At 41.7% G+C, this 23,889-nt stretch overlaps 1 protein-coding gene across 1 annotated transcript in view; it reads left to right on the forward strand.

Moving 5' to 3' along the window:
* The window catches only part of CCDC93 (coiled-coil domain containing 93), a 104,267-nt gene that overhangs the window by 1,019 nt on the left and 79,359 nt on the right, over positions 1-23,889 (forward strand). The window contains exons 2-6 of the mRNA XM_058548836.1: positions 3,314-3,427; positions 4,937-5,031; positions 13,481-13,592; positions 17,578-17,676; positions 18,479-18,535. Of these exons, the coding sequence (XP_058404819.1) occupies positions 3,314-3,427; positions 4,937-5,031; positions 13,481-13,592; positions 17,578-17,676; positions 18,479-18,535 (477 nt within the window). The remainder of the gene's footprint in view (positions 1-3,313; positions 3,428-4,936; positions 5,032-13,480; positions 13,593-17,577; positions 17,677-18,478; positions 18,536-23,889) is intronic.

The following is a 23,889-nucleotide window of genomic DNA, read 5'->3' on the forward strand; positions in this document are numbered from 1 at the left end:
AAAGCAATGAAATCCACACTGCACCTCTATCCCCCTCCTAAGGTTCTGAAGCAGGCATTTGGCAGGGGGCCTGATTCGTTGACATGATGAGTGGTCCCTTCACACTTACCTGCCTGTGGCCAATCTTGCTTCTCTGGCCCCTCATCCTCAAATTCTCAGTTCTTTCGTCCCTCAAGTACCCACTAATTGAGGGATCACTGTGCTGTGCATAAAAGCTGGGGATATGGTAATGGAAGGACAGACTTACCTGTCAGTGTGTGCTCCCAGAATGCAAGTCCATTTTGTTATCTTAAGAAAACCTAAGAAGTGTAATGTGTTCAGAATCCTTATATTAGGTAAAAACCTCACATGCAAGTTGCTTTGATGGGGTAGGGCTGGTGAAGACCGGGATCTGTACTGTGATATTTGATTTAATATTTCTTTTTTGCTGCTTCTTTATTCTAGGCTCTCGTCAAGTTTTTGCCTGGCCTTTTGCTGTAGATTCCTGTCTAGTCTCTCAGATTCTACTTTAAATCCCTCCAAGTCAGTGTCCCACAGTACTAACAGTGGGGTTCTTTCTAAAATGAAAAGCAGCCTGCTCCTGTGTGTCCTTTGTTTAACCCTTCTCTGACTGCTGGGAGACTGGGTATGATGTGTCACTTTTCAAGAGCCTAAGACAGTTTCTGGCAGTTATGAGGCAGACAGGGTGAATATAATCAAATTATTATCTTTCACTTCAAAGACCAGTACACATGAATATGGATAGTCTGTGTCATTAAGCTGTTACTAGTCCTGTTAATTCATTAAATTCAATTTTTAAACCTGTTACTGTATATATGTGAAGGACAGAAAGATGGCTAGACCTGGCTCTGCCTTCCACCTTACCTGAACTACAGTAGAGGGCAATTGAAAATTTAGTGTGCCTGGTTTAAGAGTTCACAATCCTTCATCTTTGTCATAATTTTAGTTTAACAATTGGATGTAAAGCCTGGTGACTTTTTACAGTTTCAAGAGAGGGTATTCTTTCATTCCCTGTATATTAGTCAGTGGCTCTTTTCTGTTTGTTTCAGTGTTAATCTGTGAAGTGAAGTTGGAGTCATATTAACGTTCTCATTCAGTGTTTTGTGCCAGAAAGTTATTTCACAGGTTAAATTATGAAAGTCCACTTCTCCATTTTGGGGGTGAGTGGACGGGAAGCATGGGCCATGCGTCTGCCGTCGGGTGGCCAGTGGGTGCTCATTAGGTACAAATGGAGGCAGGGATGATCCTCCTGTGATGGACTGTCTTCTTTGTGGAAGTGTTTTCATGATAAATGATGATTGAACGCATGAAGGGTTCCTGTTTTACTTCCCAGGAGTTTTCAGAAAGTACTTATATCATCCCATTTTCCTTTTCCACTCTGTCTTTATGAACCATTCTCTTTTCTTTGAGTTTCTCTATTTGTAGATATTTCTCAACCATCTCAGATCTTTTGTGAAGGAAGAGAAGGTGTGAATAATTAGTATTACTTTCTTCGTTTATGCATGTGCATTAGGAACTAGTGAATGCTAACTTTCAGAATCTTTGATAGGCTGGACCAGGGTCATTTGAGAGAGGGGTAAGTCAAACGAGCAGCGGTGCAAGGCAGTCACCTCTACCACCTCCCATTGCAAGCGGTTATCAGTCACTTTAATAATTCCATGTTCAACTGTATGCTAATATGTATGCTCCCTCTCCTGGCAGTTAGTGCTTTAAAATAAACTTGAATTTCCATTACCAGTGTCATGACTATGAAAACATTTTATTAATCCATGACTGGCTTAGGATGCACTTTATGTAATGATTTCCATGTTTATGAAGCACATCATGCCATATTTAAAAAGTGTGTCCTTTGAGCCTAATGCTGTTTCAGAGCAGAGGAGTAAACATGGGTGAATAATTTATAGGTCTTCTGAACCAGCTAATAGTCCAGTTAGAAAGACAAGCATGTACATTAACACCAGACATGTCACTTGGAAAAGGTTGATACTTAATTCTACGAATGGCATGGACTATAAATAAAATAGAAATGCAGAGGAATGACCATTTCAGGCTGTATTTGTTAGAGTGGGCATTGAATAGGAGCTAGAATTTGAAGATGATTTCTGCGTGGTTAGAGAATATCAGGAGAAGGGGGCTGGTGTGAACAATGAAGAAATGGGAGTGAGCAGTGCTTGCCTAGGTTGGCCCTAGCCATGTCTGGATTGTTTTGGGAGGAGGTAAAAGATGAAGCTGAAAAGATAGGTTATGGCCAAAGATCTGAATGCCAAACCAAGACATTTGGAGTTTATCTTATAGACAGTGGGTGTTGCGTTCATGATGAAGGCTGGGGGATGAAGTAAAGCAAGGTGATGTGAAAGCTGTGATTTAGGAAGGAATGAGCAAGACAAATTAACAGGGAAGAAAGATTGAGAGACAGTTGCAATATTCCTGGCATGAAGTGTAAATAAAAGGGGAGGGAGGATAAACATGACGTGCATGGTAAAGGAAGATTTAACAGGCGTGTTGGGTAAGGGAGTAGTCAGAGAGGGGTAGGAGGATTTGAACAAGTATACCTTGGTGTTGATTTATAGAGAGAGGTGGTTTCTGATTTTCTGCAATAATGGAAGAGAGGAAAGGCACAGTTCATGAAAGTAAATGGAGGCAAAAGTACTAGAATATTTAGATGTGTTTAACTTGTAGATAAACATTTGGGAGTGAAGGTAGAATATATTAAAATTTTTAAATCAAATTCCTACTTAAATATATTAGTTGAATTTATTATTTTAAGGCAACCATGTTATGTGGCCACCCTTTAACATATCTGGGTTGAAAGCCTTGCTAATATTTGCTTTAGAGACCAAAAAGAGGAGTGCAGAGAGGGCTACATATTTGAATTCTTTGTTTTTGCTCCTCTTGTTAGTAACTTCTGGGACCAAGATGAGTATAAAGTTAAGGGAAAAAAACCACCTTGTTCTTGTCTGTAAGGAGTTTATAATCTAGTCAAGAAGCCTGTCAAGTAAACCATGTGTTAGAGAACAGGGAGGCAGTGTGCTGTAATGCTCCTTTCCCCTGGGTTCCTTCAGCACCTAAGGAAAAGTCTCTACTACCTGTGTGTGTCTTCTCTCCACCTATGACGATTAACAGCTTGTTGATGCCTGGGGACCCTGTTCTTTGCGACTCTGGCAGTACGGTGTCCCCATGCTTCTGCATGAATGCAGTGATATACCCAGTGTCGCATGCTCCTTGGCAGTGAGATTGTGGCTTCAGGGGATATACCTGATGTTCCTTTATTCAAGGTAGCTTTTACCAGCCTAACTTATACCTTTTGATTTAGGTAGAAACAAGAGAAGATGAAGAACAAAATGTCAAGTTGACTGAAATTCTGGAGCTCTTGGTGGCAGCTGGGTATTTCAGGGCAAGAATTAAAGGCTTGTCACCTTTTGACAAGGTAAGAGGAAATCTTTCTAATCATTAGGCTATTTTTTGTCAAGGTGGCATGGTTAATCATGGTAGAGAAAAGGGGAAGACATTGTGTTTTTACTTCGTCTGTGTCCATGTTTCCATTTCTCCCTAATTCAGATTCATAATGGAAGTGTTCAAGTGTCCTATTAAAAGAAAATAATAATATATCAGTAGATATGCCTTGAATTCCTTTTCTGTGTCCAAAGCTTTGGGAAATGCAAAGAAGCAAGAGAAATAATTCCTCCTTTCAAGGAACTTACAGTTTGGGTGGTGAGATAAAGCTTACGTAAGATAAATAAGCTGAGTTAGTAAGGTGCTATCCCAAGTCAGTGTGCTCACAGACAATTGCCACATATTCTATGGATGGTAAAAGCTGAGTTTGGAAGAGGGAGAAGTCACTGTGGGAGGAAGTTTTTTAATTCAACAGAACCTTGAACAGTTATTATGCACAAGGCATAGTAATAGGAGTTGAGGGCATGGAGATAAGACGAAGGCCCTGTACTCGAAGAGCCCGATTTCTATGGATAAGGAAGAGAGATAAGTAAACCAACATTCATAGAATAAATGGCACGATGCAGTAAGTGCTACAGGGAGCTGTGCACAGAAATGAAGCACCAGATCCAACAGAGCAGGCCAGGAAAGTTTCCTGGTGGAAGAAAGTATTGAGTGCTCCAGTGGGCCACAGTCCTGGCTACGCATAACAGAATCACTGTGGATTGTTTTATGATACAGATGTCTAGGCCTCACTCATTGAAATTCTGGTTAGTTAGGTCTGGGCTGGGGCCTGGAATCTGTATTTTATTAGGCACCTCACATGAGTCTGAAACAACCAGGGATAAGATTCACTATTGTTTTTCTAACATCAAGCTGTATCTAAAAAGGATTTTGTTTCAAAATGGATTTTTAGCCTTAGTCTCATTTGCATCTCAGAGAAATCCTGTGAGAAAAGTAGAGCAGGGATTCTCATCGCCTTTAGGTAGATGAAAAAAATAAGACGTGTGGAAATTAAGTAATGAGCCACAGAATGTCAGCCTTGCGACTTACATATCTGGTCTGTAAAACACATAATTCTTCTGGAATCTGGCACTTGCCTAGAAGTGGATTAAGACTTCTCTTGGCTGAGAATTAATGTCTGTCCCCTTCATTATAAAGAGAATCTATGAATGATATGTCCATTTAGTAATGAAAGTTCAGTTTCTCAGTCACAGTAGCCACCTTTCAAGTGCTCAGTAGCCACACGTGACTAGTAGCTACTATACTGGACAGTGCAGATGGCGAACTTATCCATCATTGCAGAATGTTTTATTCAGCAGTGCTGTTTCAGGTGAATTACAGTTGATGCACTCAGAAGGACACATATAGTCTCTCTCTAAACGTATATAATTTTGTAGGTTCACTGAGTCTGTAAAAGCTACTTATATTTTTTCTACCTTACACTTTTCCCCCTCTCCCCAAACTAGAAAGAGAAAACAGATATTTTCTTTGTGTCTTGCAGGTGGTTGGAGGAATGACTTGGTGCATTACCACTTGCAGCTTTGACATAGATGTTGATTTGCTCTTTCAGGAAAACTCTACAATAGGTCAAAAAATGTAAGTTATCAGGGTTTGCCATGGAAGAGCCTAAATGGGGTGAAGGGAGCTAATTTTGAGTGCCTTTTGTGTGCTGAAAGTTCTGCTAGACGTTTTATGTATTTTATTTTAATTTTCATTACAACAGGTATTATCACACTTTTACAGATTATGAAACAGGCTGATAGACGCCAAGGTCACAGGTAGCATATAAGAGTCGTTTAATGTGTAGGCTGTTTGTAACACTTGCTCTTTTTGTTTTTTAACTTTTATTTTTTTCCAGTTTTATTGAGATATAATTGATATATAACATTATATTAAAGATGCACAACATAATGATTTGATATATGTATATATTGTGAAATGATTACCGCAAGTTTAGTTAACATCATCACCTCACATAGTTACAGTTTTTTCTTATGATAAGAACTTTTAAGATCTGCTCTCTTAGCAACTTTCAAATATACAGTATTATTAGCTATAGTCACCATAGTGTACATTACATCCCCAGAACTTATTAATGGAAGTTTGTACCTTTTGACCACCTTCACCCAATTCTTCCACTCCTCACCCCCTGCCTCTGGCAACCGCCCATCGATTGTCTGTTTTTATGAGTTCAGTTATTTTAGATTCCACATGTAAGTGAGATCACACAGTATTTGCCTTTCTCTGTTGGACTTATTTCACTTAGCATAGTGCCCTCAAGGTCCATCCAGGTTGTCACAAATGGCAGGATTTTCTTCTTTTTAATGGCTGAATAATAATCCATTGTGTCTGTCTTATATAGATTATATGTATCTATATATATAAAATGCACACACACACACATACATATACCACACCTTTTTCATCCATTTATCCATGGATAGACACTTAGTTTGTTTCCAAATCTTATCTATCATGGATAATGCTGCAATGAACATGGGGGTACAAATATTTCTTTGAGATAGTAATTTTGTTTTGATTGGATATATACCCAAAAGTGGAATTGCTAGATCGTATGGTAGATCTATTTTTAATTTTTTGAGGAACCGCCATACTGTTTTCCATGGTGGCTGCAACAATTGACATTCCCACCAACTCTGCAGAAGGGTTCCCTTTTCTCGACATCCTCACCAGCATTTGTTATCTTTTGTCTTTTTGATAATAGCCATTCTAACAGGTGTGAGGTGATATCTCATTGTGGTTTTGATTCGCATTTCCCTGATGATTAGTCATATTCAGCAGCTCTAATAGTTTTTCTTGATCACAGTTTCTAGTGACTGCTTAGATTATCTCTGTTTCCAAAGCCATCTAATTTGGATGGAAGTTGAATAGGATGAGGAAAGGAGAATCTTTCTCTCCCCATTCATTGCCTCCGTGTAAGACAGAGCCTCACTTTGCCTGCCATCGAGAGAAGGCAGCATGGGCTCCTTGCTAGAGATTTCACCTGAGGGTACCCTGTCTGGTCTTCCGTAGCTCACTAGGGGCTTGGTGATTTCATTAGACCATCTGGGATCCCCAGTTCTGCCCAGCCCTGCCAGTGGGCAGCTGTGTGACCTTGGGCAAGGCTCAGTTCCCTTCTCTTTAAGGAGAGGGATTTGTGATCTCAGATCTATGTGTTTGTGACTTATTTATTCATTTTTCTGAAGGCTTATCCTTCCCCAAGAAAAAACACTTCCAAATGGATTAAAGATGTTTATGAATATGCACATGAAGCAGTAATAATGGAAAGGTGAAGCAAAGTAAAAGGAGAAAAAAATGGAATTGGGGATAAGGCTACTACATTTGTGATGGGCCACAAAATGCTTTGTTTCCCTAAGGGTGGGCCACAGATTTGGCTCTAAGCCTTCTGGCAGCTAACAAAAAGAGAAATAATGTGATAACTTAGCCAATTCACAGTTTCTGCTCAGTAGAAAAAAAAAATAGGTCCCACAGAATTACTAAAATTCTTAATACTAAGACCAAAGGACATCTCTTGGCTCCTCATTAAAAAGGACATCTTGTTCTCTATGACACTGTGCTCATCGGTGCCCAGCCGTGAATAGCAGGGCTCTGCATCTCTAACGTGTTGTTCCAGGACTGTGGCATCGTGTCCAGCGACCTATAATGAAAAGTCCTTCACTGGGAGGCATTGGGAGGAATCCAGGTGTTTGGCTCTGCTCCCTGCTGGTTGGGCTAAATCCAGGGGTAGATTTTTATTCTTGTTTTTTTTGTTTGTTTGTTTTTATTATATAGGTATTACATCCGTGAAGTTAAAAAAAAATTCAAATACTACCAAAGGGAACAAAATATACAGCTGATGTCTCTCCCCCTTCCCATTCTACACCCCAGTTTTATTCCCTGGAAAGAATCATCTTTGACTGTTTAGGTTTTAGATTGTTCAGAGAAGTCACTTCTGCATCTCCAACTGTGTATATACTCTGTTTCATTCAAGTCTGATGAAAGGAGGAAATTAGCTCACCTATACTGCTCACTATATTCCCTTCATTTTCCAGCCTTTTCATTATTATCTGTTTTTCTATGATTGCTTGTATAATTTTTTTTTTTTTTTGCTGAGGGAGATTCTCCCTGAGTTAACATCTGTTGGCAGTCTTCCTCTTTTTGCTTGATGATGATTTGCCCTGAGCTAACATCTGTGCCAGTCTTCATCTATTTTGTATGTGGTTCACCACCACAGCGTGGCTGACGAGTGGTGTAGGTCTGTGCCTGGGAACCAAACCCGGGCCACCAAAGCAGAGCACGCTGAACTTAACCACTAGGCCACCAGGCCAGCCCCTATCACTAATATAATTTTAATCTGCTTAAGCTTCTATCTGTTGGACCATTAGTATAGGATAGTTTTTCCTGGTTCCTAACTACATAGGGTAAATGTTTTGGTATCTCTGTTTGTCCTACTTTTCAACCTCCGTCTACCATCATAACATTACTTTTATAATGTTTACAGAATAATATTTATAGTCTGTTCTATAATAGCAATTAAATTGTCCATGCTTTATCTACTGGTAGATTCTAAAAGTAAATTTATAAACAGTGTGTACAATAAGAACTAAGAATTGTAATGGGGTCAGGGAAAAGGAAATGTAATCTGGACCATGATGGTGCTGTTTAAAGGAGAATATTCAAAATATCACAGTCAAAAGAATCTCTTTTCATTTATTCATTGACTCAGCAAATATTTGTTGAGCCCCTATTTTGGGTCAGATATTGTTCTGGGTACTTTGGATACATTAATGAAAAATGTCCTGCCCTCACAGAGCTTAGAGTCTATTGGAGGAGACAGACCATAAACAACAAATTTAACAAGTAAACTATATATAGAAGTAATATATGCTATGGAAACAATTAAAGCTTGGAAGAAATAGGAGGAGGGACGTAGGGCAGGAGGCAGTTGTAGTTTTAAGTCAGTGTAGGCCTCACTGAGAAGAGGATATGGGGGCTAAGATTTGAGGGAAGAGGGCTCTAGGCAAAGGGAACCTCCAGTGTGAAGGCCTCAAGCATAAGCTTGCTTGGAGTGGAGTGAGGAGGGGTAGCAGTAGGAGGCAAGTGCAGAGAGGTCATGGGGGCCAGATCAGGTAGGGCTTTGTAGGTCAGAGTAAGGACTTTGGGTTTACTCTGAGTGAGATGGGAAATCCTTGGAGGGTTTTGAGCAGAGGAGGAGTATAATCTGTTCTTTGTTTTAGAAGGAACCCTCTGATTATTGAAGTAAGGGGGTGAGGGTGTAAGCGGGGAGACTCTTCAGTACATTGTAATAATCCTCACCGGAGAAGATGGTGGCCTGCAGAGTGGGCTAGCAGTGAGGGGATTCTGGATCTATTCTGAAGGTAGAACCAACAGGCTTTCATGACACATTGGATTTGGGGTGTGAGTAAGAAGGGAGTCAAGGATGATTCTGAGGTATTTGGCCTGAGCAAGTGGAGATGGTCTCTATGCGTCACTGAAAATCAGGCACACTGTAATTTACTCCGTATTTATGCACCTTTTTTTCCTTGAGTTTCTGATTGCCTTTTTTTCCTTGTTGACAAAGAAGCCATAGCTTTACCTGTAGCTAAGATCAGCCAACTTCTTAATCAGTGTATTTACTAACATGAATTCACTGCCTTCTTGAGGACACTCTTGACTGAAGCCTCTTTCTGTTCCAGTGTGAGTTCATTGCTTCTTACACCTGTGGCACCCCTAATGTGCTGGGATTTCTTTCATTGCATGCTTTCTGGGCTGGTCTTACCATTTCTTAGATTCTACGTATCCTTCCTTCCTAAATTCCTTTGGAGTTTTACAGTGGTTCTTAGCGCCTTTTTCACTTTGGTGTCCTTCGGGGTTATGATACATTCCCATCAGTGACAGTACTCTTAATAGATATTGGAGCATACTGTTTGTTATATGGATTCTCAGTCCCTTATCCATATCTCTGAAATCTAAAAAAACACTGAAAATGAGTTTTTTTCTTTTCAAGTGTGGATACAGACCTTATTTGGAAGCAAAACATGACCTGAACTGAGTTAAGGCTATTTATAGTCTCTATTGATCCCACTTATGTGAATATTCTTGAGTTTTGCTGCAGACATTAAATTCTTTGATTATATGGTGGTGCTCTAGATTTCACTGGGGTTCTACGTAATACATAGTGTATGCCCCGTAGGTACATTAAGGTGGAAACTTCTAGAGAATTCTTAATTCTGAAACATGCCTGGCCCCAAATGGTTTGGATAAGGGGTTAAGGATGTATGATGTTCTCTGGTAAGTACTTGAGTGTAGCTTTTAAGTGCAGAGCCATGAACTATAATTGTGGGCGAAGCTGGGGACAGGGGTTTGTATGACTAAAGACTGACCAGACTCCTAGCAGTGCATCACACTATAGGAGAAATGTCATAGCCACAGGGCACTGAATTATCCAAAAATCTTTTTTGTTTGGATTTGGAATGTGTTCTCCGTTTGGGGTTCCTCCCCACAAAGTTTCTGGTTAGCTGCATTTTAGACTAGTACTACTTTATGTCTGCCATGCTTTAGTACATCCTAGCTGCTGTGGTGGGGGCTGGGCAGCATGCTCTGAGGAGCGCTCTTGCCTCCTGAGGGCGTGATTATCTTTCAGGCTGTCTTCTGTACGTGTCCAACTGGGGCCTTGTTCTCCTTGTTGATCCTTCTTTCTTGAGGGTTCCATGAGCTTCTACCCTCCATCCCAGACTGCTCTTAAGCCCAGTTTACTGCAGGGTCTTATGTTCAGAGGTCCGTAAATGAGATTTTAGGCTTATCACTGAGTTCATTTCAACAACGCACGTTTACTAGACACCTGTGTGCAGAGCGCTTATACACTCATTTTATTATATAATCTTCACAACAACTTTTGAATAGACAGGATAGAGATTGTCCCTCATTTTCTGATGAGAGTGTTGGACCAGAGGGACCAGGTGGCTTGCCAGAGTAGGTGATAGAGCTGGAATTTACACCCTGGTTTAATTCACTCTCTTCCAAACTGTTAGTAGTGGAGGAGCAAACAGTGCACTTAACACTTAAAAACTAAAGGAATGAAACTAATCACCTGTAATGACAAGTGGGCATGTTAAAATCTTAGGCTAGGAGACCTGTCTGGTGACCTCTGCAATTGTTTTCCCTGATTTTGAGAAAGTCAGAGGATCCAACCTGAGCTCTAGGGAGAACCCAAATGAGGACTGGTGGGTTTCTGCGAGAAGTCTTTCTGACTTTTGTCTCCTGCCCCTAGCCTGCCTGTGTTTTGCCCACATCTCCACCCCCACCCCTCACTCCTGGCAGTGTTAGTGCCTTCAGCTGTTTGCATAGGCTGTAATTTCTGAGAGGCGGGTTTAAGAGGGTTGTAAACCCTGAGATGACCCGAGAGATTCTTCCCTCAGGGCCTTTATGAACTGGGAGAGTAGGCTGTCCCTGAGGAGTGGCCAGGGAGAACCTTATCTGAAGGTAGAGGGTTAAGCTGGATGGTGTTGGGAGTCCCAGCCTCTTGTTTTTAGGCTACTCAATGGTTCTGAGCAATCAGTACTCTATGCACACCCATAGACCTGTAGCCACTAGAGGGAGCTTTCCTCCTACTGAACCAAAATGTAATTATGAGGAAAGGTGGCCCCACATGTATAGTTAAGACCTGCGCTGAGCAAGGACACAAAACCGGAGTTGGTAACCATCTTCATATGCTAAGCTTCGAGCTTGGGAAGCAGGGCCAGTTAAGCACCCTTCCCCGTACAAGTTTCAAAGAAACAAGGCACAAGAGTCTGATGGAAATCAAAATAAAAAATAAAGCTTATCAGAGAGAGAGCCTTAGATATGTTGCCAAATGGGTTTGTTAGTACTTCCTTAGCAGACTGTCCCATTCAAGGCGCAGGAAGAGCGGGACAGCCTCAGGCATCCCCCATGGGGCAGGCTACACATCTTACAGCAGAAAAGATGCATGTGTCCCAAAGACAGGCTGCTCAGGAAGGAGGAACCACAGGAACAGCTGAGAGCCACATGGCGATTTCCTTCTACATCTTGGACCTTTTGGAGAAATCACCTCCCCTGTTTCTGCTGGGGGTGAATGTGTTCCCCCGTATGCTTCCCTCCTGGGAGATGGATGCTCCCTCCTCTGAATGTGTGCAGTGGGGTATCAGTCTTCCTCTCTCCGTGTTTTTTTCTCTTAACATATTGGACTTGACATTTGATCTTATGATCAGTGGAGCTGGGAGTGTGACTGTTTCCCTCAGCAGTTTTAACCTTGGTCCCACCTTATGAAGCTACGTGGGTATAAACATGGTTTCGTAATGTGTTCTTTGGGGACCATTCCCTAGGGAGCTGTTCAGCTTTTGTCCCTAGATTACCTAGTTCCTGCCAAGACTGAGGGGGTCAACTCTACTAAGGGGAGCACAGGGGAGACAATAATGGCTCTCACCCACGCCCAAGTTAGGTGTCTGTCTTCTGGGAAGGATTATGGAACTGCAGAAAGATAAAGATGGACAAGATCTCTTTAAACAAAGAACACTTTTGATAGACCCAAAACTTGCTAAATTTGAAGCATCTAGGAAAACCTGGTAACCTTGTTCACCAGGGCCTTCATTTATTAGAAAAGAGCCCTGTGCTTGTAAACAAGGCCACACTAGCTGCTGTAACTGACTAAGATTTTTTAAAGTGTCTTAGATGAGGATGTAACCTAAACTATCCGTGTAGACTGAGCCAGAAGACCCTATTTCTCTCTGTGGCCCCTTAAGACCATGCCTGGTGACTGTTCCTCAAGGTTCCCAGTCCATGTACCATGGCTTTGTGGTTTAGCACACCCACTAAATCATCTCCTTTCTCTCTTGAATCTAGTCCAGTTAAGATATAAGAAACAGAAACCAGACAGTTGGAGATCAAATATCAGCTGATAAAGGAGGCTTAAATCTGTGATGAAATGGACTTGCACACCAGTCCCTCTATCACTCCTGCCATAAAACTGTCTCACCCAGGCCCAGGCTGAGCTGAGAAACCGCCCCAGTAGGGGGAAGCTGCTTACCTCCTGACCAAGAGAGAAGAATGCTCTGGGACCTCAGGGAGCCCAGTTCCTCCCCTTCTCCCAGCCATTTTATAGGAGGAGGACTGAGACAAGGTGTTGGAGACAGATCGCAGTGTCCCTCATGAGAAGCGAAAAATTTCTTTTCTCTGGAAAAAAGAGTGAGGATACACGGTTCCCCCCAATCTAGGATTAATTTTAGAGTATCAACAAAATTAAAGGCAATTTTTTATTTTAAAGATTTTATTTATTTATTTCCCCCTCAAAGCCCCAGTAGATAGTTGTATGTCATAGCTGCACATCTTTCTAGTTGCTGTATGTGGGACACCGCCTCAGCATGGCCGGAGAAATAGTGCGTGGGTGTGCGCCCGGGATCCGAACCCAGGCCACCAGCGGCAGAGCGCGCGCACTTAACCGCTAAGCCACAGCCCCAATTTTTTATTTTAAAAATACTTTTGTGCCAGAGTAGAGAACTCTAAATTTTTTTTGAGAATGAGGCTGCATGATTTGACTTACTATTCTGGGCTCCTGGCACATGGTCTGGTAATTACTTGTTGCCTGAATAATATTTAGAACAATTTTTTTGATGTGTAGCCTAGTTGTTCCCAAACTTTTAGAAAAAGTAGGTCAGTAAAATGAAATGTAAAAGAATGTGGGATGCTGATGACTTTTTATTTCACCATGTAAGGATGTTAAAAAGTAATTACAACCTCTAACATCACTATAATTTCATAAGGAAACAAAGTATTTTAATGTAAAAAAGTAGGAAGAATACAATCTTAGAATAAAGGATGAAGACAGTTTTGTGACCTTGCGTGCACACACACACATCTAAATTGTGTTTATTTTTCTCATTTTGCAGTCAGCCAGGAGAAACTTGGCCATAGTCTGGCACTGGTCTGGCACTGAAAAGCCCTGGATTCTTCTGGGATGTTGCCCAGACTTGAGAGGCTGGAGGACCACTTAATTTGTTCTCACTCTTTGCTTGTTGCTTTTTCCAAACAGAGCTCTATCAGAAAAAATCGTCTCAGTCCTGCCAAGGATGAAGTGTCCCCACCAGCTGGAGCCCCACCAGATCCAGGGGATGGATTTTATTCACATATTTCCTGTTGTTCAGGTGAGGGCCTCTGTGTGGTGTCTTGTCCTCTGAACATCAGAATTCCTGTAACAGGTCTGGCTCTTGGGCCATCTGGCCCGGATCCTGGGTGTGATATGGATCTGCTGGCAGCAGAACATGATGACGTTTCCTGATGTCATCCTCAAAACATCGCTGGTACTCCGTCCACCCTAGTTTCACAGTGTTACCTGTTATGATCTTGGAACGTTACCATGAGTCACTGTTCATTGCCTTTTTGGTAAAGATAGAACTCCATAGCCCCCCATGCTCTGGTTTCTTCTCACCTATCCAGCCTTGTTTTATTCCTTACTTTTCTTTGTTCTTTCTCTCAGGCTGGAAAGCTCTTCTCTTCTCTTCTTCTCTTACCTGCTTAATTCATGTTCATCATTCAGATCTCGGTTCTACCAAACCTCAAGAAAGCTTCCCCTGATCCTCTAATCTAGAACAGGTTCCTTAGCTCTGTCTATTCATATGGCCACATTCCTTTCCTTCACGGGAAACTTCCTTACTGCAGTTTGTAACCATGTATGTTCAAATGTTTGGTTATTTACCTGTCTCTCCCATCAGACTGTAAGCTTCATGAGGGCAGGCACCACGGCTGTCCTCCTCACTGTTGTGACTCCAGCTCCTTACAGAATGTCTGGCACTTTGTAGTCATTTAGTCCTTATTTGATGACTAAATGTCTGATGGGAGACTTATCTCCATCCTACTTTTCCCCAAGGCTCTGTGATTAAGTGGCTCGTGCTGTAAAGCTCCCTCTATTCTGTGTGGTTCTTGTCTCAGCCTGCCCTCTAGGCACCTTGAAAAGAAAAGGAGCAAAGGAACTCACTTTATGGCCTGCTCTGTGAACAGTACTTTGCATCTGATCCGGATAACATTCTTTGAAGCATCTGTTATCATCCCAGTCTTACATCTGAGGAAAGTGAGACTCAGAAAGGTTAATTGATTTGCTTAAGGGCAGAGAACTAGTGAGTGGAGAAGCAAAGATTCCAGTCTAAATTCCCTGTCTTCAGGCTTTGGACTTTTCCCACTCCACCATTCATGCAGCCACTGAGAAAGAAGCTGTGCATCCCTTGCTAGAAAAGTCTTCTAATTCTGTGTTAAGATTATATAGCGTAGGGGCTAGGGGCATGGACCCCAGAGACTTCCTGAGTTGAAATCTTGGCTCTGCCCCTCTCTGGCTGTGTGACCTTGGGCAAATGACTTAACTTCTCATCTGTTAAATAGAAATAATAATAGTACCTACCTAATAGGATGAGAATTAAGTTAATATGTGTAAAGCACTTAGCTGAAGGACCAGCATATTTTAGTAAGTGCTTTATAAATGTTATATAGCTGTTTCTATTGTTGTTACTGTTATTGGGAATCTTCCCCTGCACTAGACTTCAAATCAAATACCATGAAATTTGTAAATTTGAGGCTAAGACTTGAATTCAGAATTTGATTTGTGTCTTTGTTAGACTTTCTGTCTGATGCAGAGGGATGGTACCTGATCCTTTTTGTGAAAATGGGAAGTAGGGACTCTGTGTTGATTGTTACTGAAACCTCCAATACCACATGCTGTGAAGTTGTTGCCTTTTCCCCCAAAGCCTGGATCTCTAGTGATTAGATCTTACTCAACGCTGTGCTAGAACTTTGAGGGCAAAAAATCTAGTCCAGATATGAGAAGGGGATGAAGAGGAAGTGATTTTCCATAGTTGGTTTGGGCATTTTGAGTGTCTGTAAATGTTCCATGTTGTGAGTGGAATGCTGGAAGGCTTCCTGTCTGGATGTGAGAACCTAGGCTAGTGGTTACCAGATTTCTTAATTTCATGGACGAGTAAAATTTTAAAGCAAAACTGGAGGTTGACCATCTGTGTTTTGCCAGGCAAGAACATTTTTAAAAGTAGCTACTATGTTGCTTTCTCTATCATTTCCTAAAAGAAAGGCCATTTAACCCCCAATCTTAGAATAAAGGACAGTCTTTCAAATTGAATCCGTTTAACATTATGAAACACTCACCACATGCCTATAGTTTTTTCCTGTTTTGCTGGAGACCAGTAAAAGAACAGTCACGGACCAGCAGTTGGGAACCATCGAACTAGTTGTCTTGTGTGCTTCTAAAGGCTTACCACCCATGTTCACACCATTTAGCAAAGCTGTAGTAACACTCTCTGAATGCCCACCAAGAGAAAAACAGATCTAACTTCCAGCCACTGGTAGTTCTAGGTCACAGTGTTTTCTCCCATGTGGGACATTTGTATCCTGTGAGGGTAGCTATTTTTCTCCAATGCTAGGGACGTGTGGCAGAGCTTGGCTCTCTAAGAGGTTCCCTCCATAGCCCTTTATGCTGGTTGCTCCGAAACAGTGATCGATTCTCTGTGAGAATCCTAGGACTCAACATGCTTTACTTTCCTCATCTGATCACCCTCTCCAGGATCCAGCCAAGTAATAGTTCTGGGTAGATTTGGTTAACAGAAAAGGAAACAAGTATGAAAGGCCAGACATGAACTCCTGATCCAAAGCAAAGCAGAGACAGATTGAGCTGAGCAAGAGTCAGCCCTCCTTAGTTGTCCTGGGCCATGGTGCTGGGGTCGGGGTGCAGGTCAGGGGCTGAGTAGTTCTGAGTGTGATCTGATCTTCTGCCCCTGCTTCTGGATTTTAGGCAATGCCTGAGGTCATGGTTTGGAGGTGGGGTGGAGTGGAGCAATGGGAATAAATGGAAGATACTTACAACAAAAGAATACTCCTTATATAGTTATTTGCAACCACCCCTATCCTGGGCAGCTACTTCCTAAACGTGTCCTTTCCTTGAGCTGAGTGCCCTCCGTGATTTCTTCCCGTCCCTGCGGGAGCACCGTGCAATGTGCCATGTGTCTACCTTCCTAGGGAGCTAAATCTTGCCAAGTATGGCTTTGCTCTCAGGGAAACGCAACTACTGTCCGAAAACTGCTTTTGAGATGTAGTAGCGCTCTCTGGAGAGAGAGTGGCAGCCCTAAAAGATGGTATGCCCGTCCATAATGTTCTTCAGTAATAAAGAGAATGAATGAAGAGCCAGGGAGGAGAGCAAAGGCTCTTTTTTCACTTTGCGTTCTTACCCTCAGAGCACCTGAATCTTCCACAGGTTATGGGGTGACGGTGTGTGTATGTGTGTGTTTTAATTAACTGGAGTTTTAAGTAGGGAGAAATGCAGAACAGCTTCTTTTGCACATCAGCCCTGAAGAGCTCAGAAACATTTACTAAAAACCCTATGTTCAGTCTTCCGGTGTGGAAGTTGTGACTCCCAGCTTTGTGGCTTGCTAGCTGTGGATTGATGGGCAAATCACATAGTCTCTCTGAGTTTCAGGTTCTGTGAAACGCGGCCAGTACCAACTACCATATAACACTGCGCGGATTAAGAGAGAGAAGGTTGCAAGTGCCAAGCTAACCTGAAGCCTAGGGCTGTGTACTCAGTACACCCTGTTCTCAAATCTGAATATTTTGGGGATTTTTTTCACCTGTCAAATGAGGGTTATACTAGGTGTTCTCTGTGGTTCTTCCCCTTTCTCTGGTCTGTGGTGCAAGCAGCACAGGAAAAAGAGTTATGTTAAAATCTGCCGCTAGAACCAGGTGGTTGTGGGGATGGCTGTATTTGCCTTATGCTTCAGGTATTTACAAAGCACTCTAGTACTTGTGGTTTTATTTGCTCCCACAGTAGCTCTTTGAGGTGGAAGGAACTGATACTCTCACCTCCACTTTATACAGAGGGAAACTGAGGCCTGAGGATCTGAAGTGAAGCTCTAAAGCTCCTGCACAGCTACTCAGCTCTCAGTCCCACTGGATCTTAGCATCTCAGATGCCCAGCCGGTTGCTTTTCTTGTGGGACAGTGTGTGTAGATAGCTTCTCATCACCTGCTCAGTTCAAGTACAGTGGTTTGGGTCCATGAGTGGTGCCATCTCTGAGTTGGCCTTTACCACAGTGGTATTTCATCCCATCAACTCACGCTTCCTAACTTTCTTCTGCAGTGGCTGGTGAAGCGAGCTATAGAAACAAAAGAAGAGATGGGTGACTATATCCGCTCCTACTCTATATCCCAGTTCCAGAAAACCTACAGTCTCCCTGAGGTCGGTAGTCTGCTTTTCTTTTCTTGTCCAACTGAGAACATGGGTGCACACTTAGAAGGAGCAGGAAGGAGCAGAGTAAGCTCAGGCTCCCTGCACTCCCACCACCCTGTGTGGCATCGCTGCTCCTACCTGGTCTTGACATCTCTGCCTCTACCTGGTCGGCATTGAAACTGGGCCTCCTTGGTCACTAGAACTCTCTCTTTAAATGGGCATTGAGTGGAAAGCCCTACGATTTTGTCCTTTTCTCTCAATTTTTTTACTTGATCCAGAACTTTTATTAAATTACAAAACATGAAAATATTTTTGTACAGTCATATAAAGGTTTTCAAGAGACCACCTGCCTGGAACATTCTTATAGTAACAGTTAAATAATAAGCACAACAACAATAGTAGCTAATGGCTGTCGAATGCTTACTACATTCCAGTCCCAGCACATCACATGCCTGCTACTCTTTAATCCTCATGACTGCCCCCTGAGATAGGTGTTTTTGTCCCCGTTTACAGATGGAGAAACTGAGGCTTAGGGACTAGGTAACTTGTCTGAGGTTTCAGAGCTTATAAGGATTTGAAATGAGAGTGCTTGTCTTCACCACTACACTCAGTGGCTGTAGGGCTCTGTTTTGGAGCCATCTGCAGAGGCCCTAGCTTTTTCCCTTGCAGAATATATTCCAATTTGTTAGAAAATGGAGACTTCTTCAGGCAAGGTAGTGATGGGAAGTCAATTTATAAGGCAGATTTCTGAGCAGTCCAGTGAGTTTCAGTCTTCACATGGGATTTGTTTATTCCTTGTTTTGTCTTGCAGGATGATGACTTCATAAAGAGAAAAGAAAAGGCCATCAAGACAGTTGTTGATCTCTCAGTAAGTTCTCCTGTCCGTGTTCCTGTGTAAGAGAAGAACATAGGCTCACAGCCTCCAAATCGCCCTTTGATTTAATCACACACTCCCTGCTCCCTGAGGTGTCCATCTGCTGGGATTGCCCAGGAACTGACCTAGGTGTGTGTGTGTGTGTGTGTGTGTGTGAGGGAAGCCCTGCCTTACGTGCCCAGTATCCAGACCCAGCATTCATGGGTTCAACTTGCCACGGCCACTGCCCAGTGTTTTTCTTAGTTTCAGTTTCAAGGGAGAAGAAGTCCAAACTCAAAGCCCTTCCTCGTTTGTCCCAGTGGCAGGTGTAAACTTTGAATAGCTCTAGAGAGGACATGAGGACCTGGAGATGGTAAATTGAGGTTACCACCTCTGTGGTTGCTTTGGAGGAGCAGAGTAGCTTCTGAGCTTTGTGTGGGAAACTCTGAGATGGCCTTTGTCACCATACGCGGTGTGTCTTAACCACTGGGAATCTGTATGCATGTGCCCACTTCTCCAGCACAAGAGGTAGAGAGGAGAGCTTTGGACTCTTTCAGAACACTCTGAGCCAGATCCCAGCAGAACCTTGTCAGCCCACCCCCACCCCGACCCCCCCAGCCTTCCTGCCTGAGCTGATGGGAATGGAGCCTCAATGCCAAGATGTAAATTCTCTTTCTTCCGAAAATAATGTATAATGTTACTTTGCATGTTTTTTACTTTGTGTGTAGTCTCCCAAGGTGATTAGTCTGAAAAGAGTAACAATCGTTTGATGATAAAAGACATAAAGTGCTTGTTTAAAACAAAAAAGTCTTTTTCACTTCATAGTTGTAATATGTATTGTTTCCTCAATTCCATTTTGGAAATGGGAGGATTGGAAAGCCTTTAAGATAGTTACACTCTGAAGCCAGATACTGTTTTAAGTTTGATGGTAGTATTAAATAAAAATAAGAGGACATGATATGACAGCAGAGTAATTTTTTTCCTAGTTATGAATTAAATGTTCAGTTTAGAACATCCTTAAAGTGTTTTTTTTTTTTTTAAAAAAAAGGGTTAATAGATACAAGGGAGGAAACTCAACCTTAATTTCACAACACAGAAGCAGCCACTTCTGATGCTTAGACATATTTCTTCCATATTTTTAATGTGCATTTTTATAGACTCATACTTTAAATATAATTTTGTAGTTTTTTTCACTTACCAATATAGAGTCTTTTGTATGCTATTAAAGATTCCTCCTAACAGCATTTGTCATGACAAATAATAACCGATTGATTGGATATGCTGTTGCTTTGCCTTCTTTTAAATGATACTTCATTTCTGGAAAGATACGAGAACCAGATGACAGCATTACGTCTCATACAGAAATCTGGGGAGCTGGCAGGAGAGGAAGGGAAATTCTCTTTTCCCTATAAACCTTGTAGTATTTGAATTTTATACTAAGTCTATGTATTACCTATTCAAAAACAGTAAATAAAAAACTTTTTTTAATGCTTAATTGAATGTCTTTCTGAGTAAATCTCACTCTGAGCTCTGGGTAGAGAGTGAGAAAACATTACGGTTCTCGGCCTTCTCACCGAGAATAAAAGGCCAGCGTAGCTGTCAATCATCCTGTCAATGAAACTGGGCCTGGCATCTCTATACCCATTAAACATTTCAGGCTTCTAGAGACACATTATTTCTTCTTCTCATTTGTAATGGAATTTTTAAAGAAAATCCTCTTCTGCTTCATAATGTGACTGCATAGAATTTAAGGAGATAGTGACAAAAACCTAGTGCCCAGACATTGTTCTAAGCATTTATATATAACTCATCTAGTCCTCACAACAAACCTATGAAGTAGTAGTATTTTTTTGCAGATGAGGAAACTAAGGCACAGATAGGTTATGTCAGTTGTCCAAGGGCACACTGGTGATGGTGGAGACTGGATGCAAACCCAGTCTTGTAACCACTATGCTGTGAGCTTCTAGATAAATCACTGTTTGCAGCTAATTAGAAAATAATATCAAGATAAAGGAAAATGGAAAAAAATTTGCAAGTCTCTTTGATGATAGTTCAAATTCTTGGTTTATTTCTGTTTTCACGTGTGAACTTACTCCTCAATTGGCCGTCAGTACGTTTGTAGCAGGCATGATAAAGAATTTTTATGGAGGGCCAGAGCTGGCCTTCGGGTTTTGTTTGTTTTCTTCTTTCCCTGTCTACTGAAAATACTCCTCACTTCCATATGCTGTCTTCTTAGGTTTCTTAGCTGGTCTCCATTGTTGTTAACTTCCATCCCTCCCAACCACCACTTCTGCAAGTGCTTCCTTGTAGCCTTGAAATAAGAGTGCCAGAAGCTTGCAGAAGACTCCAGGGCTGCAGTGCATGTCCCTGGCTTATTCTTGTGAATCAGTGTAAGAAATGGGACAGCTTGCTGTTTTTTATTTGTTGTCACTCTCCCCAAGGAAAATCCCTCCCTTAGTAAAGGTAGTGATATCTTTCCTAGATGACCAGGGGTTGTGGCTCTTCGCAAGTCTCAGGTTCTGAAGGGTGTTTTCTTCTCCTTCTAGCCTGTTCCTAGTTCTGCCCTTCAGATGCCTCATCATTGTTTCTTACCTGCTCTTTACTGACAAATCTAGAATCTCAAATTTAAATTGTGAATGGTAAATTAAGGATTAAAATATGGCCAAACATATAGGTGCCTAGTTTCTAGACCCAGCCTCTAATAAAATATGTATGTAGCTGCCATGTATTGACTGAGTGCCTCCTATATGCTTGGCACCTAATTAAGCATTTTTTATACATTACCTCATTAACTCCTCACCAGCACTCAGGGAGTTATATATTATTATTTTCATTTTGTACATCAGGAAGTTGAAGCTTAGAAAGTTAATAAAATCCCTACATAGTTGCAGAGCTAGGAAGAGGCAGCCAGAATTTGATTTTACATCTGACTCCTCAAACACAATAGGTGTTGGTGCTTGTCCAGTTTTCTCCCTCCTCACATGGTCTCTGATTTCTCACATGTTGCTGGCCCCAATTTTGCACAAATGTTCCTGACATTTCAGGACTCTGGGATATTATTCATCTGGGTCCCGGAGACTCAGACACATCCAAAGTGGTTGGGTGCTCTCCCAGCACACCTTCAGTTCCTTATGGGGGCATTTACTGTGACTTTTCCCATTTGAAGACCCTTTGTCCAGCTGGAGAATAGATGCCGAGTGGAGATTGTCTTGTTGTCCTCTTTTTTCATCTATTAGCATGTGCCTCATTACCATTGTCCCTCAACCAGTAGGCTTTTACTTATTCTACCTCAGATATGACCTCTTTTTAAAAAATAAATATTAAACATTTTAATATTTTTCAAAATATTTAGCTTGTTCTTGTCTTTTGCCATCCTTATAGGACTGTTCCAGTCTTTGCATTCATCCTTGGTTATGTAGCCCAGCCATTTTTTTGATGCATGATTTTTTGTTTTAAAAAAGCTTGTTTTTATTTAGTACTAGTACTCTAGTAATAATAAAATATTAGGAATTGGAGAAACAATACAAAGACTACATCACCAATGATACCACCAGCCAGGAATAATCACTTATATTCCAAGTAGGAAATACAGAGTTATGGCCAACAAGATGGGGAATTAGAGAGCCCCCAAAATGGTATTATACTGTGTATTCTGTTCTGTTGTTTGCTCATTTTGCTTAACAATATAATTGAGGAGATCGTCCCATGTCAATAAATATACCTCCATAGCATTTTCAGTGGCTGTAGATCGTTTATTGTGTGGTACTAATTAACTAGCTTAGTTTGTATCTTTTTTTTCCCCTTTTGGCCGTTGTGCAGGACGTCCTCATAGTTAAATTTTTTCTTTTATCTTTAATTATTTACTTAGGATACATTCCATGAAGTGGAAGTGTGGGTCAAAGGTTATGCCTAAAGCTCTTAGTACCTCTTGCCAGATTGCCAGGCGGAAAAGCTGTTGTGAACTTTACTTTTGAGCTCATCACCTTTGGATGTTCTCCTTGTCTAGGCCTCATTTTTCTTTCTCCCGGGGATTATTCCCAGGACTTCTGCTTTTTTCTTTGAAATATGTTAGTGTTGACCTTAAACAAATAGACAGCCAGTTATTTCTCCAGCAAAAATGGGTTTATTCAGGATCAACAAAGAATTGCAATTGGGGATCTGCAACCATGGTGAGCCACTTACAAGGTGGAAGCAACAAGGGGAGGAGAAACTCTTTTATAGAGAGGAAGAGGAGGTGGGGAGGGCTATTGTAAACAGAGCCCTTTGGAGGAATTGAGAGTTGAAATATAGTGGCTTTTCATTGGTTAAGTTGTGACAGTCTCATTGGCTGAATTCTTGCTGAGCAAGAAGAGGAAGTCTTTCTTCTTCCAGCTGGGCTCTGCCATCATTGTAGGGCATGAGAGCTTCCCCTTCTGGCCTCCTCACTCCATTTTAAATGAGGTTTCTGTTTATTAATTTTCACATTTTCCGCTTTTGATCAAGATCTTCCTCTGAAAGCATCACTGATTGAGAGGTTTTTCTGATTGTATTAGCCCTTTATTCCTAGATGCTGAGAAGGACTTTTCCTGGGTGTCATGTTCCACATCAGAGGAAAAGTGCACAGATTGGAAACCTGGTGAGGTCACATTCAAGTAATAAGGAGGGGTAGGAGGGAGAACTCTCAGAATTTTTTTTTCTAAAGTCCATATGTTACCAAGTTCATAGGCATTGGAGATCATCTGAAGCATTGTGTCATCATCAAAGGTTTGGCAGACAAACTTCCAACAGGCTGGGTTTGGACATCTTAGGAAAGCTGTCTCATCAGATGTTGTCTTCTTCAATTCTGGGAAATCTTTACTTTTAGGTCACCAGACGATGTGCAGGTCCAGTCAGGGTTTGGTGCTTTCTTTAGATGTGTCGTGTGAATCCAAGAATCTATTCCCTGGAGTTTTGTGGCACATGGTTAGTTAGCAGTACCTGATACGGGCCTTTCCAGCGAGGTTGAAGAGAGTCCTTCTGGAGGTGTCTTTTCTAATAGACAAAATCTCCAGGTTGCAAGGTGTAATACTTAAGGTCTTTGTCTCCCTGGAGCACACTGTAAAAAGATTGCTCTACCAGAACATGGTTAGTTTTGATAGAATCAGTTAGGACTTTACAACATTGAAGTGTATCTCCTTTTATCAGCTGTAGGTCAAAAGAGGCAGGAGCCAAGTGCATTGGGTGTTCTGTGACTGTCTCAAAGGGTGAGAGTTTATGAGTTCCAAAAGGGATGGATCTGAGATTTAGAAGGACCAACAGCAATGCTTTTGGCCAAGGTATTTGGAGGGTTTCTATGAATTTTTCTGGTTGAGTCTTAATAATGCCATTAATGCATTCCACTAAACCTGAGG

This window comes from Diceros bicornis, chromosome 10 (genome assembly GCF_020826845.1).
Source record: "Diceros bicornis minor isolate mBicDic1 chromosome 10, mDicBic1.mat.cur, whole genome shotgun sequence".
Classification (NCBI taxonomy): Eukaryota; Metazoa; Chordata; class Mammalia; order Perissodactyla; family Rhinocerotidae; genus Diceros; species Diceros bicornis.